This window comes from Lithobates pipiens, unplaced genomic scaffold (assembly GCF_037356315.1).
Source record: "Lithobates pipiens isolate NorthernLeopardFrog02 unplaced genomic scaffold, aLitPip1_a1.2 Scaffold_8, whole genome shotgun sequence".
Lineage (NCBI taxonomy): Eukaryota > Metazoa > Chordata > Amphibia > Anura > Ranidae > Lithobates > Lithobates pipiens.
This window is the reverse complement of record NW_027507903.1, coordinates 585,118,471-585,137,887: the sequence shown is the minus strand read 5'-3', so window position 1 is coordinate 585,137,887 and position 19,417 is coordinate 585,118,471. Positions and strand designations below refer to the sequence as shown.

The 19,417-nt window shown below is 43.6% G+C and overlaps 1 protein-coding gene across 2 annotated transcripts in view; it reads right to left on the bottom strand.

Annotated features, from left to right (window-relative positions):
- Positions 1-19,417, bottom strand: part of DNASE2 (deoxyribonuclease 2, lysosomal) — an 87,614-nt gene that overhangs the window by 10,245 nt on the left and 57,952 nt on the right. For both annotated transcript variants that reach the window (XM_077470382.1, XM_077470383.1), the window contains 3 exons: positions 15,374-15,482; positions 12,327-12,498; positions 197-269 (listed from right to left, as the gene is read on the bottom strand). In XM_077470382.1, the coding sequence (XP_077326508.1) occupies positions 197-269; positions 12,327-12,498; positions 15,374-15,465 (337 nt within the window). In that variant the 5' untranslated portion in view covers positions 15,466-15,482. The remainder of the gene's footprint in view (positions 1-196; positions 270-12,326; positions 12,499-15,373; positions 15,483-19,417) is intronic.

Sequence of the window (19,417 nt, the reverse complement as noted above, 5' to 3'; positions counted from 1 at the left end):
CCTTAGTTTTCTTACTCTTTATCCATAGCGCAGCTCCATTTTCTATAATATGGCACAAACTAAAACACTCCCATTCCCCAGCAGCCACCAAAAACCAAAATATAAATTTTGCGTGCTTCATAGTATTAGGAAAATCAGTTCAACTATATGATAACATGTTCAGCCATAGGCAGAATGTAGGGAATAATGAGAATACCTTTGGTGTGGCCACGCACTTCATTGCTTGTGTCATGAGGAGGCTGATCGTTATACAGTATATATGCCACATTCTGCAAAAGAAAACAGGATATTGTTCTCATCATTCTATGTTAATAATTATACATATAACTTGTAATCATATCTGATCATTGCATGCAGCCCTATTTGCTCATTATTTTCTGCTTACTGCCTTAATAACCTTTTTTACCTCACTACATGGCTAACAGACAGGGTTGTCAGATACAGTATACTGTAAAACATTACAGCGGCGGGGGATGTTCTTGAAGCACCTGATTAGAGCCATAGGCTCTAAGAGGCGTCATAAAAGGTGACCTGCGAGCGCCATTCTGGGCGCCCGCAGGTCACTCAGCTGTGTTAGAAAAGCAAATGAATATTTGCTTTCCTAACACTAAACCGCCTCTCCACCAATCAGGTGCTTGGGTCTGTTATCTGTCACCTGATTGCCTGAAATGACAGGCGCAACTATTGGACTCCTATCAGGAAGAGAGGACGGGAGATGAGGACGGCAGGAGACACACAAAGGACCTCGCTCGTCGCTGTCATCCGCTGCCCCACCAAGACAGGGTAAGTGCCGGGCAGATGGCGAGCGGGCGGGGGTCACACTGGGGGCATTCAAGGGCACACTGGCAGCATTTAATGGGCACACTGGCAGAATTTGATGGGCACACTGGCAGCATATGATGGGCACACTGGCAGCATATGATGGGCACACTGGCAGTGTTTGATGGCACAGTGGAAGTGTTTGATGGGCACAGTGGCAGCCTTTGGCAAAGTGGCTGCATTTGATGGGCACAGTGGCAGTGTTTAATGGGCACAGTGGCTGCAATTGATGGCACAGTGGCAGCATTTGAGGGCACAGTGGCAGTGTTTAATGGGCACAGTGGCTGCAATTGATGGCACAGTGGCAGCATTTGAGGGCACAGTGGCAGCATTTGATGGGCAAGGTGGCTGCAACTGATGGGCACAGTGGCAGCGTTTGATGGGCAAGGTGGCTGCAACTGATGGGCACAGTGGCAGCATTTGATGGGCACAGTGGCAGCGTTTGATGGGCACAGTGGCAGCGTTTGATGGCACCGTGGCAGCATTTGAGGGCAAAGTGGCAGCATTTGAGGGCAAAGTGGCAGCGTTTGAGGTCACAGTGGCTGCAATTGATGGGCACAGTGGCAGCATTTGAGGGCACAGTGGCAGTGTTTGATGGCAGGACCTCGCTCGTTGCCGTCACCCGCTGCCCCACCAAGACAGGGTAGGTGCCGGGCAGATGGCGAGCAGGTGGGGGTCACACTGGGGGCATTCAAGGGCACACTGGCAGCATTTAATGGGCACACTGGCAGCATATGATGGGCACACTGGCAGCATTTGATGAGCACACTGGCAGTGTTTGATGGCACAGTGGCAGTGTTTGAGGGCACAGTGGCAGCGTTTGATGGGCACAGTGGCTGAAATTGATGGCACAGTGGCTGAAATTGAGGGCACAGTGGCAGTGTTTGAGGGCAAAGTGGCAGCGTTTGATGGGCACAGTGGCAGCGTTTGATGGGCACAGTGGCAGCGTTTAGTGGGCACAGTGGCTGAAATTGATGGCACAGTGGCAGTGTTTAAGGGCACAGTGGCAGCGTTTGATGGGCAAGGTGGCAGCGTTTGATGGGCAAGGTGGCAGCGTTTGATGGGCAAGGTGGCAGCGTTTGATGGCACAGTGGCTGCAATTGATGATTTTTTTTCCAAAATTTTGAGCACTAGCTGCCACTGCTCACAGGCAATACGCTTTAGGTACACTATGTTAGACCAGTTGCATGCATGGAAGAAGTCTGCCGGAGCCAGGAATATGGTAACTATTGTGCCGCGTACACACGACCGGACTTTTCTGGCAGAAAAGGTCAGACAGAATCATTCTGTCGCATATCCGGACTTTTTTCTTCAAATTCAGACGGACCCAGAAATAGAACATGTTTCAAATCTATTTGATCAATTCCCATCGGGAAAACTGTTCGTCTGTATGCAGGTCCGACGGACCAAATACGACGCAAGGGCAGCTATTGGGTACTGGCTATTGAACTTCCTTTTCTAGTCCTGCCGTACGGCATCACGTTCAAAACTAAAGGACTTTGGTTCCTTTCGTGTGTGGGGAAGTCCGTTCGGTCAGAAGTCCGTCGGAACTCCGTTGGGAAGACCGCCGGACCTTTTCTGCTAGAAAGTCCGGTCATGTGTACGTGGCATTACACCTTATCTCTGTACGCCTAAACGAAACAAGCATTTAACCCTTGCAGTGTGTGTGGAGGGGGGAGGTTCCATAGCAAGGGTAGAAGTTGTGTAATTCCTGTAGTTCAGCTTTCATCATTCTGAAAACAGCAAAAGAAGAAGCTGGGTTTGAAAAGGTTCGGCTTTGTCTTTGTAGAAAAGTATGTTTATTCGGCAAATCCCACAACTTAAGCAGTATCAGCAAAATGTAAGCCATCCTTCCTCTTTCACATCTATGACTCTGATGAGCTTCATTGTAGTCATAGAAATAGCAGTGATTGCGAGAGACGCCCAGCAGCTCCGGGCTGTCCTTCAGATTTTCATGTTGCGGTTTGCATATGGTCAGGGTGATTTATATGATAGTGATAACCTCACTTCCGGTTCTCGGGCATAAACACATCTTTTTTTTTATTTACCTTTAAGGTAAAAAAAAAAAAAAAAAACATAAAAAACATTTTTTTTTCTTTTGCTTTTAAGAGTAAAATGAGAGATCTGGGGTCTTTTGGACCCCAGATCTCTCAATAAAGAGGACCTGTCATGCTTATTTCTTTTACAAGGGATGTTTACATTCCTTGTAATAATAAAAGTGATCAAAAAAAAAATATTGAAAAATAAAGAGACAGTGTATGAATAAAACAATAAAAAGTAAAATATATAAGAACATTTTTTTTTTTAAGTGCCTAAGTGCCCCATCCCTCCGCGCTCACGCTCAAAAGCAAAGGCATACCTAAGTTGTGCCCGCTTATGTAAACAGTGTTCAAACCACACGTGTGAGGTATAGCCGCGATCGTTACAGCAAGAGCAATAATTCTAACACAGCTCCTCCTCTGCAACCCTAAACAGGTAACCTGTAAAAGTGTGCGCAATTTTAAAGTATGACATGTTAAGGATCTATGTACTCTGCGTAACATCAGCTTTCACATTATGCAAAAATTTTTTACAAAAAATGTGTTTAACCACTCCACCCCCAGAAGGTTTTACCCCCTTCATGACCAGGCCATTTTTTTGCGATACGGCACTGCGTTATATTAACTGACAATTGCGCGGCCATGCGACGTTGTGCCCAAAAAAAATTGATGTCTTTTTTTCCCAAAAATAGAGCTTTCTTTTAGTGGTATTTGATCACCTTTGCGCTATAAACAAAAAAAGACCAACAATTTTTCAAAAACAATATTTTTTTACTTTCTGCTATAAAACATATCCGATAAAAAAAAAGATCGAATTTCTTCCTCAGTTTAGGCCAATATGTATTCTGGGAACACAGAAAAAAAAACAAAAAAACGCGCTATGATAATGGGTGTGGTATACTCGGTTGCTGCCGTCCCAATACTTCACACCTCCCAAAAGGAATTGTGAACTGTAGCTGTTAGGAAAAATAAAGTGAGGGACTCTGGCGCTACCTATACTGAATATAATTGTGAGCAAATGTGTCCTTACTAAGTAAGGTAATCTATGTTGCCTCTTTAAGACCCCTTTCACACTGGGGCGTTTCTCATGCGTTTTTCAAGGGGCTTTAGCGTTAAAAAAAGCGCCTGTAAAGCGCTTGAAAGAAGCCAAATCTGCAGTCCCAATGTGAAAGCCCAAGTGCTTTAAGAGCCCTTTCACAATGTCAGCACCCGAAAAACGCTTGTAAAGCGCCGCTTAAACTAGCAGCGCTTTACCAGCGTTTTCCGAGCGTTATTGGGGCGCTTTTAAGCCCTGCTAGTGGCCAAATAAAGGGTTAAAAGCGCCCACAAAACGCTGCTGCCAATAGCGTTTTTCAGGCGTATTTCAGGCGTTTTACAGGCGCTTCCCATTGATTTAAATGGGAAGGGGCGCTTTAGGAGCGTTGTATTCACCGCTCCAAAAGCGCTGCAAAGAAGCTGCTTGCAGGACTTTTTTTGACGCCCTGCCAGCGCAGCGCCCCAGTGTGAAAGCACTCGGGCTTTTACATTGGGTTTGCAGTTGCAGCTTCTTTCAGGCGGTTTTTTTAACGCTAAAGTGCCTGAAAAACGCCCCAGTGTGAAAGGGATCTCAGTGTGAAAGCACTCAGGCTTTTACATTGGGATTGCAGTTGTGGCTTCTTTCAGGCACTTTTTTTTTAACGCTAAAGCGCATGAAAAACGCCTGAAAAACGCCCGTGTGTGAAAGGGGTCTAATATTGATGTTCCATAGGTAGGGGAGAGAGATACCACATGTGAGTGGCAAAGAAACAGACAATAAAATGACAATAAAAAAACAATAAGAAAAAGGGGGCAGTTAACATATGAAAACTGCTACAAGGGTCCCTGTATTTAAATTATATTGTATTCCCAGGACCTGTGAGGGTTATCTACTAGCCTCTTGTTTAGTGTATAAGCCAGCTAACTGTTTGTAGGCGTACTATATAAAGATGAAAGACTCAAACTTAGTGCAATATCACATTATGAGGCCATTAACAATCATATAGACCAGGCTCAAAAAGAAACAATAGAGAAATACAAAGAATACAAAAAGGATAGAGGTATCGGTATCCAGCTGTATGGATTGTAGGGCACTATGCCAAATCCATACAAATGGCAGGGAAGGGGTTAACACCAGGGGCGATCAAAGGGTTAAGTGTGTCCCTAGGGGATGTTTTCTAACTGTGTGGGGGATAGACTGACTGGAAGAACACAGAGATCCCCTTAGCATGAGCACAAGATCTCTGTGTACTCCCCTGCCAGATCACCATTCTGCCTCTCTTGGGAACGATCGGCGGGTCACAGCGGACTTTGCGTCCATCGGAACCTGTTGATTGGCTCCCCCCCCCCCCGCCCACTCAGCGCGTGTGCGCGCCCACAGTATCTTTTGCACTAAATGAGGTAAAGGTATGTCGTTTTACGCAATAGAGCCTGCCGCAGTATATATGCAAGTGGGCGTTTTTTAAGTAAATAAAAGACTGCTACGCAAATACCGTGTGAGATAAAATACTGCAACAATCACCATTTTATTCTCTAGGGTCTCTGCTAAAAATATATATATAAAATGTTTGGGATTTCTAAGTAATTTTCTAGCAAAGAATGCTAAACTTGTAAACAAAAAGTTCCATAAAAGGCCTGATCAGTAAGTGGTTAACTAATCAGTGGGCTGTGTACTGTAACTACAAATATTTTAATAGTAGAATGGTAAAATACTACCGTGTTTCCCCGATAGTAAGACACCCCCGATTGTAAGACGTATCGGGAGTTTCAGAGGGGTCGGCTAATATAAGCCGTACCCCGAAAGTAAGACATATGTCTTACTTTCGGGGAAACACGGGGGTATTGCCGCCTCCAGTGGCGTACTAAGAGTGGGGCGGGGGGTGCGGGCCGCACCGGGTGCCACACCCTGGGGGGGTGCCAGGCCAGCGCCCTCCCCCTCCGACTGAAGAGACAGCGCCGTTCTGATCAGTCTCGGGCAGCGGCTGTCACTCACAGCCGAGCAGATTGAAGCCGCCTCCCCCTCCTCTTGTATGGCTACACAGTGCTGTCCATGAAGGAGAAGGAGGGGGGGCGGCTTCACTGAAGCCGCCTCCCCCTCCTCCTCCTCCTCCATACACAGCACTGTGTAGCCATACAAGAGGAGGGGGAGGTGGCTTCACTCTGCTCAGCTGTGAGTGACAGCCGCTGCCCGAGACTGATCAGAACGGCGCGACGCAACCACAGAGAAGGGGATTATTGCGCCAGGTCCCGGATCACTGCCGACAGGTGTCACTGGCTCTGTGTCCTCCCGGTACAGGTCAGTGCTGGTCATACAGAGAGAGACCAAGGAGGGGAAGGGGGAGGGGGGGTGTGAAGAGATTCTCTGCAGCTCTTATTATGTAACCGCAAGATGCAGCTGAGGAGGACTACAAGTCCCAACATACCGGGCTGTGTGGGCTTACAGTTCTCCTCTGCTGAGCATAGCAGCTTTGTATGCTTGGACTTGTAGTCCTCCATAGTGCAGCCTTGCATGCTGGGACTTGTAGGCCTCCTCTGTAGTACAGTGCAGCCTTGCATGCTGGGACTTGTAGTTCTCTGTAATGCAGTGCAGCCTTGCTTGCTGGGACTTGTAGTCCTCTTCTGTAGCGCAGTGCAGCTCTGCATGCTGGGATTTTTTTCCAATATAAGACATACCCCGAAAGTAAGACATAGTGGGGCTTTTGGGGATAAAAAGAAAGTAAGACACTGTCTTACTTTCGGGGAAACACGGTATGTCAATTCCTTCCTTTACTCCACCCTCTTCTCACCACCCCCAGGAGCTTCCCCCACTTGTCTATATACAGTATATTTGCATGTGTATATATTCTTTTTAGAATTTAGGCCGGTGATATGACCTGTAGAGTCCTCTTCCTCTGCACTGAATGGTACTCAGTGATGCAAAGAGCTGCAGGCTCCAACGTAGGGTTGCCACCTTTTCTTCAAGTCAAACCTCAACACTTTAATGGCGCACAGCAATTATTATTTTTTTATATAAACTATGCATAAGAGCAGGCAGGAGGATCCAACAAAAGAAGACGCGAGTCGGAGTAGAAGGGATTTTTAATTTGGCACAGGTCACATTAACCCCTAAAGAACAAAATATTCTGAATTTGGGCTTAAAATGTGGGATAAAGAAACCTGTAAATAAATTTGACGTATATATAGATATACATAAATATATACGAAAATTAAACATAAAAAAATATTTTTTGGGGAACAATCCCCGGGTAGACATTCCCAAGGTATATAGCAATAAGGCAATAAATAGTGGATTAAAAAATAAATCTCTTTTTAATCCCCCCAATCACCCAAATCATCAGGTTGAGGTCTTTAAAGGCCTGGTGTTGAAAGACCTTGAAGCATTGAAACCAATCAGAACACCACACCATCAACATATTAATGACGGGATTAAATCACTTGAGAAACGTAAAGACATCATAATCCGCCCAGCTGACAAGGGTGGAGGGGTGGTAATCCTCACTAAAGAATACTACCATAATCAAATAGTGGCGTTACTATCTGATGACCAAACCTATGTTAAATTGAAAACGGATCCCACAAGCCCCTATCAGAATCACCTGGAAAAGTTGGTGAACTTGGGGAAAAAGGCTAATGTGCTCACTAATAAAGAAGCAAAGTATTTGCTCCCTTTAAGTAATCGTATTCCCACACTGTATACTCTGCCTAAAGTACATAAAAACTTAGAAAATCCCCCTGCAAGACCTATAGTAAACAGCATAGGGTCTGTCTCATCTAGATTAGGCCAGTATCTTGACACTTTTTTACAAAAAAGCGTTACTTGCACTAAGGCATATTTGAGGGATACAAAAAGCTTTTTAAACCTCATAGATGTAGTAGACCTTAAAGCTAAAGATAATATTCTCTTGGTAACAGCGGATGTATCATCCTTGTATTCCATTATCCAGCACGATGACGCTCTATTGGCACTAAACTGGGCATTATGTCAAAGGGATGATCTCCCTCATGCCCAGAAAGTTTTTTTGAGAAATGCTTTGGACTTTTGTCTAAATCATAATTATTTTTGGTATAATGGAGAATTTTATCTACAGAAAAGAGGGGTAGCTATGGGGGCAAAATTTGCACCGAGCATAGCTAACCTCTTTATGTCAGAGTGGGAGGATAAGGTTATTTTTAATAATAGACCCGTGGAATTACTTTTTTACAAACGGTACATAGATGATCTGTTCTTCATTTGGAACGGTAACCAAGCCCAATTAGATGGTTTTCTCAATAATTTAAATAATAATAGTCACAATATTGTTCTGTCCTCAGATTCTAATAAAAATGAGATCAATTTCTTAGATGTGACTGTATATCGTAAGGGAGATAAACTCGAAACAAAGGTTTTCTTTAAGAAAACAGACCGGAACAGCTATCTGCCCATATCTAGTGGACATCATCCAAATTGGCTACGAAATATTCCTAAGGGTCAAATAATGAGGGTCCGCAGGAATTGTACCAATTTCGATAATTATATATCTCAGGCCACTGTTCTGAGTAATAAATTTATTGCCAGAGGATATAATCCCCAGGACATGCAAAAAATTATTGAAGATGTGGGGCAGATTCCAAGAACAGAATGTCTGCAAGAACAACATCTAAGGCCGTTGTTGACGGTGGATGACAAGAGAATGAACCCCATAAATAATAAAGAATGGGGTTTTATCTCTAATTTCCACATACAATATAAAGAAGTGGAAAATATTTTTAAAAAACATTGGCCTGTTCTTTTAATGGATAAAAAACTGAATCCAGTACTACCAACTCAACCACAATTCATTTATCGGAAAGCGCCGAGTTTCGGCGACAAAATAATAAAAAAAGTCGTAGATCCACCGGCTCCTCCTCGTACATTCTGGGATAAAAATGGTTTCTTTGCATGTCGTAAGTGCAAAGCATGTCGGGAAATTAGGAACCCTACTAGAAATCTTGTTAAATTTACTTCTACCTCGAACAACAGAGAATTTACCCTGAACCAATTCATTACATGCAATAGCACTCATGTTGTGTATGCCCTTATGTGCCCATGCGGCCTGATGTACATTGGGAGGACGAAGAGAAAATTGAAAGTTAGGATAGCAGAACACATACATAACATTAAGATAGGTTATAAAGACCATAATGTATCCCTGCATTTTAATCTTCAGCACAATAGAGATCCAACTGAATTGCGTTTTTGGGGGATTGAACAGGTTAAACCCTATTGGAGGGGAATTAATAGAGTTCGCGAATTATCAAAACAAGAAACCCATTGGATATTTTTAACTGATGTTTTAAATCCTAAGGGTTTAAACATTGAATTGGATATAAACTGTTTTATCAGTGACACTTAAGCTTCTAACTGATTGTCTCCTGTAGATTTTATTAGGTTTTTTTTCATTATTTGATTATTATTTGTTTATTTTTATTTTATTTATTATTTTTTGTACATCTATTTATTATTATTTTTTATTTTATTTTATTTTTATTTTTATTTTTATTTGTTTTTTTATTCTTATTTTTATTTTTATTTTTATTTTTATTTTTATTTACATTTACATTTATTTTTATTTATTTTTTATTTTTTATTTTTTATTTTTATTCTTATTCTTATTCTTATTTTATTTTTATTTTTAATTTTAATTTTAATGGGCATTTTTCCGTTTTTATAAAAGGGTTAAATTTTATAAAAGGGTTAATTTTTACCTTATTAATTTTTACCTTATTGATTAAGCATGCCCCTTGTAGAATAAAAATTAGATCATTTTTAGAGCTAAATATAGGACACTAATTGGCGCATATATCTATACGTGTAGGTATAGGATATAACGTGATTTATCTATTAAGCATTGTTGGATGTTTTTACTTATTGGTCTCTATGTTTTTAGATTTTAAGATATTATATATTTATATGTTAAGAAACTCGCATCAATGGATCATGGTTTTATTTGTTATTTTATCTGCTAGTTTATTGGCATACTGATAAGCATGGTCCTGTTAACTTGATTTTATTATGATCCTGGTGTATACATATGCATTTGCGAGATTGTATTGCATGTCATTCAACTGCACATCGGGTCTAATGAGATCGTATTGCATGTTATTTAACCACACATCGGGTTCAGTGATTATGTCGAACGGTGTCTGCAGAGTGGCGAGAGACCCAGATCACAGTAGGTCAGTCTGGGCGGATCCTGGCTCTTGTCGCTCTCAACGAATACTTATTTTCATTGGTTCCCGATGTGTATATGTATCATCTTCCGGCGTGGTGTGTTACTCCCTCGAGACGAAGTCGGAAATGACGAAACGCGTCAGGGCGTAACACACACCGGAAGTTTCGTGTGCGTTCCAGTGACTCGATCGTGAACTTACCAAGGTACCAGGAAGTAAGCCGAACGTACAGGACGGTCGTTCGCGGTAACCGAAGGGGCTCACCACGAGTAACACAGGCACAGTACACTTATTCTATGCGAATTGTTTGATTATATTTGGTACGCCTATTTTGTATGGGGGGTCTATAATAAAGGTTTTAAAAACAGTATCACACTATGTCAGTACGATCTTGTTTCCTTTATATGCTTTGGACCACCCTATTATGGTGACATCAAGCGACCAAAGAATTTAAAGTTTTTGAAGGCTCCTATATCTTTGATTTCCCATGACTAAAGAAATTCAGTAGTCTGGTATATTGAAGGCTCATATATCCTTGATTTTCTGGTGAGTGCATCCCCTTGGGGGGTTCGTTTCTGGAGAGCACATAAGGTGGAGAAACGCCAGGTGGAAAGTGGCTTTGATCTCTTTTCTTTTCTTCACGTGTTGGACTCTATCACCATTCTTTCAAGAGCACATATCAACAAATATCTGAATAAGATTTTGCATACTGAGCGCTGCTATATATATATTTGAATTGTGGACTTTTTGAAGTTTTATCTATACATTTTCTTATGTATATATTCTATATGAAGTGTTATTTTTAACAAGCAGCAGCTACTATTATTATTAGTTTAATTGATAGAATAATCTAGCAATCCTAAGGTTTAGTCTAAAGTTTGCTACATTTTTCTTTTCCTCAAGCGCTGAGCAGTGTGTGGTTAGTAGGTGGGAACGATAAATTTCCAGCACGCAGGCTTGAAATATGCATATATTTTGGAATTAAATAACATTTCTTAAATGAAGTTAAGCACAAGAGTCCTCCCCTTTACATCAGAGTCCACAGTGTTCCCCTTTTACATCAGAGTTCTTTTACACGGGGGGGGGGGGGGGGGACGACTCTGCAGACTCTGATGTAAGTGAGAACTCTGGGGACTCTAACATAAGGGATGCTCTGGGAACCCTGATCTAAGGGGAACACTGAGAACTCTGATGTACAGAGAGAACTCTGATGTAAGGGGGAACACTGAGAACTCTGATGTACAGTACAGAGAGGACTCTGATATAAGGGGAAACACTGAGAACTCTGATGTACGGAGAGGACTCTGATGTAAGGGGAAACACTTAGAACTCTGATGTACGGAGAGGACTCTGATGTAAGGGGAAACACTGAGAACTCTGATGTACGGAGAGGACTCTGATGTAAGGGGAAACACTGAGAACTCTGATGTACGGAGAGGACTCTGATGTAAGGGGAAACACTGAGAACTCTGATGTACGGAGAGGACTCTGATGTAAGGGGAAACACTGAGAACTCTGATGTACGGAGAGGACTCTGATGTAAGGGGAAACACTGAGAACTCTGATGTATGGAGAGGACTCTGATTTATCTCTTAGTATACTCAGAGGCATGAGAGAGGAGCTCACTCACACCTTGGCAGTCAGCACCTCTCATCCAGGTGTAGCTGAGGCTGCTGGACTTCAGATTTCCGGTCCCCGCTTTCCTTTTGTGCGGCACCGGTCCGGGGATTGGAGTGTGGGCAGACACAGAGGGGTAGGGGTGGAGGAAGAGGAGCAGATCAAGCCCTCTCTCCTCAGCCAGCAACCCTGCTGGGAAGCCACTGTCTGGTCTGCATAATGTGTCCGGGTTTCAGGCGGTCTGAAACCCGGATGCATGATTCCAAACCTGAACTGTCCGGGTGACAGGTGGCAACCCTACTCCAATGACTTGAAACATCCACAATGCTCTTGGTAGTCACTGAACATGTGATCTAGGCTCCCAAAGCGTTAGGCCTTGAGTGAGCTTGGATACAGCAGTTTTTATTCATGGTAGGCAAGAGCTAATTACGCATTTAAAATAAAAGTCCCGCTGGCTGCTGAATACAATAACTGGCATGGGAACTTGCTTCATCCACACCACAGGGCAGGCCTCAATGGGAGAGATCTGAACGCGTATCTAGACGTGTATGGCTAGTGTCAGGGTCAGCTCCTATTGTCCACACTATGACATCACATTACACAGTTGAATTTACTAGGCACAGGACAAGAGGACCACTGCAGAGTTACCTGGGACTGTGAGAACTTGTAAAGCTGACTGACGGTCCGTCCAACTGCACTGTCTGTGCTGTTCATCAGTGAGACCCCTGCCTTCCAACCTTCACTGTTACCATCCTGGTACATGTACTTCATTCCAGCCTCAGCGCTGCGATCCAGATGGGGAAGCTTGTACACAATGAACCTGGAAATTATATTCAACCAGAAAATCAGCGGCTTTAAAAATACATTTTTTGCATTAAAAAAAAAAACAGTTTTAAATAAAAAAAATAAAAAAATCAATCAATTTCTATTTTCATCCAGGCACCTGGATCTGTCTTTGACATCAGCCTCCTGTAATTCCCTGCTAATAATGCATTAGTGCATTGTACAGCCCTGCCCATTTAATAGTGGGAGCGGAGTGATGATCTCATCAGTGTGCTTCTCCTGTCAAATTGTCCAATCAAACAAACTTACTTCAACCAATCAAAGCCCCTGCCCCCCCTTCCCCCCCCTTTTACCCTTGTTTCACACCTATGCGTTTTTTAGTGTGTTTTGCAGAAACGCACTACAGCTCACTCATTTAATATGGTTTCCTATGAATCTAGTTCACATCTGTGCGTTTTGAGCTGATGCATTTTTTGGAAAGGGTCAGGGATTTTTTTTCTAGCAGCAGATTGCGTTTTGCATGTAAAAGTCTTCAACGGACCAGCATCAAAAATAAAAGGTTTGCATTTTTGATGCGTTTTTGATGAGTTTTGCTGTTTTTTTTGGCTAATAGGAAACTATTACAGTTAAGGGGAAAACACTGCGCTATGATTTAGTATATGTAGAAGGAGGCCTCAACAGCCAAAAACAGCAGCCAACACCAAAAACAAACAAAGTTCAGCAAACAAAATGATAAAAACAGTGTAGCGCTTCAATAATAATAAATGTGATCAACATAAATTATATAAAAAATAATATAACAGAGATCGTATGAATATGAATGCCTAGAGGAAAGTCCAACATTGGCCGCACATTCCACTATGTAGCAGGTACGAGGGTGACCGAACCGTCACAGAAGAGGAAAAATGGACTAGGCGAATGTATTCATGTGAATCTGCTTGACTGTAAACATCAAGAGAAAGTGGATAAAATACTTCTTACCAACTCAGTTGGACTCACACAGTCGTATGACAGTTGAGTCTAGAAGGCTTGAGGTCACAGTCTGGGACCAAGGAGTACGAAGAGGGAAGTCTGTTGAGCTGATGGATGAGCTCCAAACGATTGTAGGCCCAATGATGGATCCTTTCAGAAGGAACGTCAAGGTTGTTTGAAGTCAAGCTCAGACGCGGCCCGTTGTACTGATGCTCCAATCTCCCCCGAATGGGGAGGGAGATGTTATAGAGGTTTAAGCCAAAGAAACGGAAAAAAGAAAAAAAGAAAAAAGGCTCCACATGGTGCAGGTCAAACGGTATAAAAATGTTGGTTTATTGAAGTCAAAAAATAATTAATGACTTAGTGATCACATAAGAAATATAAAATAGAAATTAAAAGCAATGTAGGGTGCCAACAGCTCGCCCAACGCGTTTCGACATATGTGTCTTCTACAGGGGCAATGCTTTTAATTTCTATTTTATATTTCTTATGTGATCACTAAGTCATTAATTATTTTTTGACTTCAATAAACCAACATTTTTATACCGTTTGACCTGCACCATGTGGAGCCTTTTTTCCTTTTTTCTTTTTTCCGTTTCTTTGGCTTAAACCTCTATAACATCTCCCTCCCCATTCGGGGGAGATTGGAGCATCAGTACAACGGGCCGCGTCTGAGCTTGACTTCAAACAACCTTGACGTTCCTTCTGAAAGGATCCATCATTGGGCCTACAATCGTTTGGAGCTCATCCATCAGCTCAACAGACTTCCCTCTTCGTACTCCTTGGTCCCAGACTGTGACCTCAAGCCTTCTAGACTCAACTGTCATACGACTGTGTGAGTCCAACTGAGTTGGTAAGAAGTATTTTATCCACTTTCTCTTGATGTTTACAGTCAAGCAGATTCACATGAATACATTCGCCTAGTCCATTTTTCCTCTTCTGTGACGGTTCGGTCACCCTCGTACCTGCTACATAGTGGAATGTGCGGCCAATGTTGGACTTTCCTCTAGGCATTCATATTCATACGATCTCTGTTATATTATTTTTTATATAATTTATGTTGATCACATTTATTATTATTGAAGCGCTACACTGTTTTTATCATTTTAATAGGAAACTATGACAGTTCTGTTCATGGCGTGCGACTTTGATACGATTTTACACTCTCTGGCATTCAAGTTGCATCAAAGTCGCATGAAATCATACGCCATAAACAGAACTGTCATACTTTTCTATAAGCAAAAAAAAAAAGGAGCTAATGCATCAAACACAAAACATCAACGCACAACCTGCATAGATGTGAACCTAGGCTTATTCTCTAGGTGCAGTATGCGGGAATAATATAAAGATTGTGTGCTTATCAGTCAGGAAAACTGACTTTTAATGTATCAAGAACCTGAGTAAATCTGAATACAATACATTGGAACCTTGGATTATGAGCATAATCGGTTCCAGGAGAATGTTTGTAATCCAAAGCACTCGCATATCAAAACGAGTTTCCCCATAGAAGTCAATGGAAACAAAGATAATTTGTTCCGCATTGACTTCTATTACACGCAACACCGCATGTGGCCAGAGGTGTGGGGGCGCCGAAGAGAGTCAGAAATACTCGGGACAGCTCGGCTGAACTCAGAAAGCCTCGGAAAGGCTCAGAAACACTCGGGAACGGAGTATTTCCGAACGGCTATGAACCATTCCGAGTGTCCCCAGCGCCCCCCCACCTCTGGCCAAATGTGGCACTGCACACCCCGTTAGCTTGAATTCTGCTCGTTTTGCGAGACAACACCCGCAAACCGAGTCAGAATTTTAAATAAAAGTCTTTCAAAACGCTTGTTAACCACGGTAATTGTAAACCAAGGTTCCACTGTATGTATTGTCTCAGACCTATATAGGAAAGCCCAAAACTTAAACTGATGATCCTATGACCAATGGGAACTCACCAGTCTACTGGTTGGCCATTATCCCCATAACACGAGATGGCAGCAGAGGACAGGTAAGGCATCAGCAGGAACATCAGTAGCTGCAGCGCCATCTTCTGGCTTGAAGACACTACAACAAGACAAAGAATACTTTATAGTGCAAAATTAATCTTAATAAGCGTTAAATTGAAGGCCATCGCAAAAAAAAAAAACACATTTATGAGTGGACACCAAATTGCTTGGCAAATCCCTTGTTTTAAGACACTCAGCAGGAGTGCACAAAACTTTTTCAGCCATGTGACTGATATTACCAATATCTATATATTTTTAATTGTGTATTTAGAGGTTTGCATGAAGTTCAGCTGTAACCATTTTAGGTAGAAGCTGGGAATTACTAATTATCCTCTGCAAAAAAAAAAAACACGAGAGAGAGCGAGTGTGTGTCTAAAGAGGAACTTCGCCCCATGTGATTTTTTGTAATCCACACTTACTGTGGTCACTGAGTTATTCTCAAAATCATAGCTCCCAACTGATTTCAAGGGACTGTCCCTGATTTGGAGCAAAGTCCCCCTGTCCCAATTCCCTCCTCATTTGTCCCTCATTGTGGTCTGATCTATATAAATGTATATAAAATGCACTTTTTATCTTTCAGAAAGTGTTTTCCAGAGCTAAACCTTTCATCTGATTTCTAAATTGCTTCATTTGTAAATTCCAAAAGCCAATATAAAAGGAAGAGTAGTGGTAAAAAAGTACTTGTGAGTTTAAAGTGGTTGTAAACCCTTTACAACCACTTGAACCTACAGGTAAACCTAGATTAAGACATTTGCAAATCACTGTACGACAATTTCTTCTGCGCATGCGCCAGAGTTAGAAAGGGCACGCTGTGCCGTTTCTAACTCTGGTCATGCCGCTAAAGGCGGCTCCCGCGCGCATGCGCAGCAGTGACATCAGGAGACGTCAAGTGACGTCATGCAACTCCAGCCAGTCACAGATCTGGAGTTCGCTGCCCCAGAAGGAAGAGGGGTGAAGAATGCACGCCCGCTACTAGGGAGGAAGACAGGGACATAGCTGGCTTTTCCTGCAGGCAAGAGTCACATAATGGAATACTATGCGATGCATAGTAGCCCATTATGCTTTACCTTTGCAGGGAAACAAAGAGGAAGTAACACCCATCAGGGTGCACAATGCCCCCCAGTGTGAACACATTCATATCATTTAAAGGGAAGCTTTTTTCTTGAGCTTTTCTGGCACTTTTTTTTAAATGCAAAGAGAATGAGAAAAGGAGAAACTCCACCCATCCCACCCCCAAGTTAGTTTTTTTTCTTTATCCTCTTACTTGGTTTTCTGTTCCACAAAACACATATGCATTCAGTGACTTCAACATTGCTCTGCTATAGTATGCTGCTGATATCTTCTTTAGGCCCCTTTAAGCCCCCGTACACACGGTCGGACGTTGCGACAACAAAATCCGTCAGATTTTTCAGACGAATTTTGTCCGAAACTGGTGTTGCATGCACACGGTCAGACAAAGTTGTCGGAAAATCTGATAATTCGGAACGTGATGGCGTTATTTAGTAACGACGGGACTACGTTCAGGCTAGTAGCCAATAGTTTTGGTCTAGGAAACTTGATCTGAGCATGCGTGGCACTTTGTCCAATCGGCATTCTCTACAAATGATCAGACAAAGTCCGATCGGATCATGTTGTCGGAAATTTTTTATATCCAGCTCTCAAACTTTGTTGGTCGGACATTCCAACTGAAAAAGTCAGATGAAGCCCACACACGGTCAGATTATCCGACAACACGGTCCGATTGGACATTTTCCATCGGAATGTCCGACTGTGTAAAAGGGCTTACACAAGGCATGCAGATGGGCCTGCTCAGCGGGGGGATCTCTCTGCTGATCCCTATTGAGCAGGCGGATGACAAGTTTGTGTCTGCTCTGCAGAACGGACATGGACACAGCTCGCTGTTATCTATGGGGCGGTCGAGTGGAAATGGACTGCCTGTCTGTTTCCATACGATTGTCAACCAATCTGGTCCACCAGACGGATGAGGAACGGATCCTGACCCGTCTGTTTTTAGCAGACCGGATGGGATGCCGGCAGGTGTCTGTCTGCTGGCATCTGCCACTCCATAGAGAACAATGGTTGGTCCGTTTGGGTCCTCCTGGAAAATGAAAAGACCCGATCGGTCTGTGTGAAAGGGGCCTTACTTACATCATTGGAAGCTGCCTGTCTCTTCTGGGTTTTTGCAGCCGGCTCCTAATGATGCATCACAGGGAGTGTGCAGTGTATTCTAGATGCCTCCTGGCATGTATGACGTATCTCAGGCAGCTGGTGCTACTTCATTCTTGCCCAAACGAGAAAGGCAAAGTGCGGTATGCAGCTCAAAATTAAGCCCCCCCACCTAAAAAAAAAACGAATTTCACCTGCAGTTGTGAGAATGGAGGGAGAGAAGGAGCAGTATAGATAAAAGCAGGAAAATGGGCTGAAGTTCTGCTTTAACACAAGACAAGCATTTTACAGCATAGAAACTGAAGTTAGGCCCCTTTCACACTGGGGCGGTTTTCATGCGTTACAGCGCTAAAAATAGCGCCTGTGTGGCGCCTGAAAAAAACCGGCCCCTTTCACTCCAGTGTGAAAGCCGGAGGGCTTTCACACTGGAGCGGTGCGCTGACAGGACGGTGAAAAAAGTCCTGCTAGCCGCATCTTTGGAGCGGTGAAGGATCGGTGTATTCACCGCTCCTAAACCGCTCCTACCCATTGAAATCAATGGGACAGCGCGGCAATACCGCCGGCAAAGCGCCGCTGCAGCAGCGCTTTGCGGGCGGTTTTAACCCTTTTTTGCCCGCTAGCAGGGGATTAAAACCACCCCGCTAGCGCCCGCAGACCGCCGCTAAAACGACGGTAAAGCGCCGCTAAAAATAGCGGCGCTTTACCGCCGACGCCCGCACCGCCCCAGTGTGAAAGGGGCCTAACAGATCAACTAAAAGCTGTATGTGTCTCATAAGCCACTGATTAGAGATCAATAACTCAAAAAGGATCATAGCCTTAGGCCTCTTTCACATGACTGATCCGTTCAGGTCCGCCTGTCAGTTATTTAGGCAGACCTGAACGGGTGCTCCATAGACCCCTATGGAGTGTCGGATGTTAGCGGTGACATGTCCGCTGACATCTGACCTGCTCCGATCTGAAAAAGTGTGACGGAGGAAAAATCTACTTTTCCGTCTGCGGATCGGATCGGGTGACGGTGGACTCTGCTGTCCGTCGCCATCCGATCTCCCATAGGGGAGAGCGGCGCTCTGACAGGTCCGTCCCTGCACAGTGTGCAGAGACAGACCTGTCATCTTCCTGCTCTGCAGGGATCGATGGAGCGTTCCCCACTGAGCAAGTGGATGTCCATGGGGCAGATCATCACGGATCCGTCCTGTGTGAAAGAGTCCTTACAGGTAGGATAGACTCTGTAAGGCAGGGGTGTCCAAACTTTTTTCAAAGAGGGCCAGATTTGATGAACTGAACATGCGCGAGGGCCGACCATTTTGCCTGACATTCTTTGAATCGTTAAAATTCGGTCTAAGTGTGTTCGTTCGAGCTCTAATACACTGCCCAACAAGAATTCTCTTGCCTTTGTGGCTGTGTGTGGGAAGAAATGAGCTTGGGCGTATTTGTACATACTGTATTAATTGGCGTATAACACACACCTTCACTTTAAGAGGGAAGTTTCAGGAAAAAAAAATGTTTAAATAAAGAACTGTGAAGCAAAATAATGGTCAGTGCCCACCAATGCAGCCTAATCAGTGCACATCTGGAGACCCACCTTTGCCAGGAACACACCCACCACAGCCAGGAATGCCCCCACCATAGCCAGGAATGCCCCCACCATAGCCAGGAATGCCCCCCCCCCATAGCCAGGAATACCCCCCCATAGCAAGGAATGCCCCCACCATAGCCAGGAATGCCCCCACCATAGCCAGGAATGCCCCCACCATAGCCAGGAATTCCCCCACCATTGCCAGGAATTCCCCCACCATTGCCAGGGACACAGCACCATTGCCAGGGACA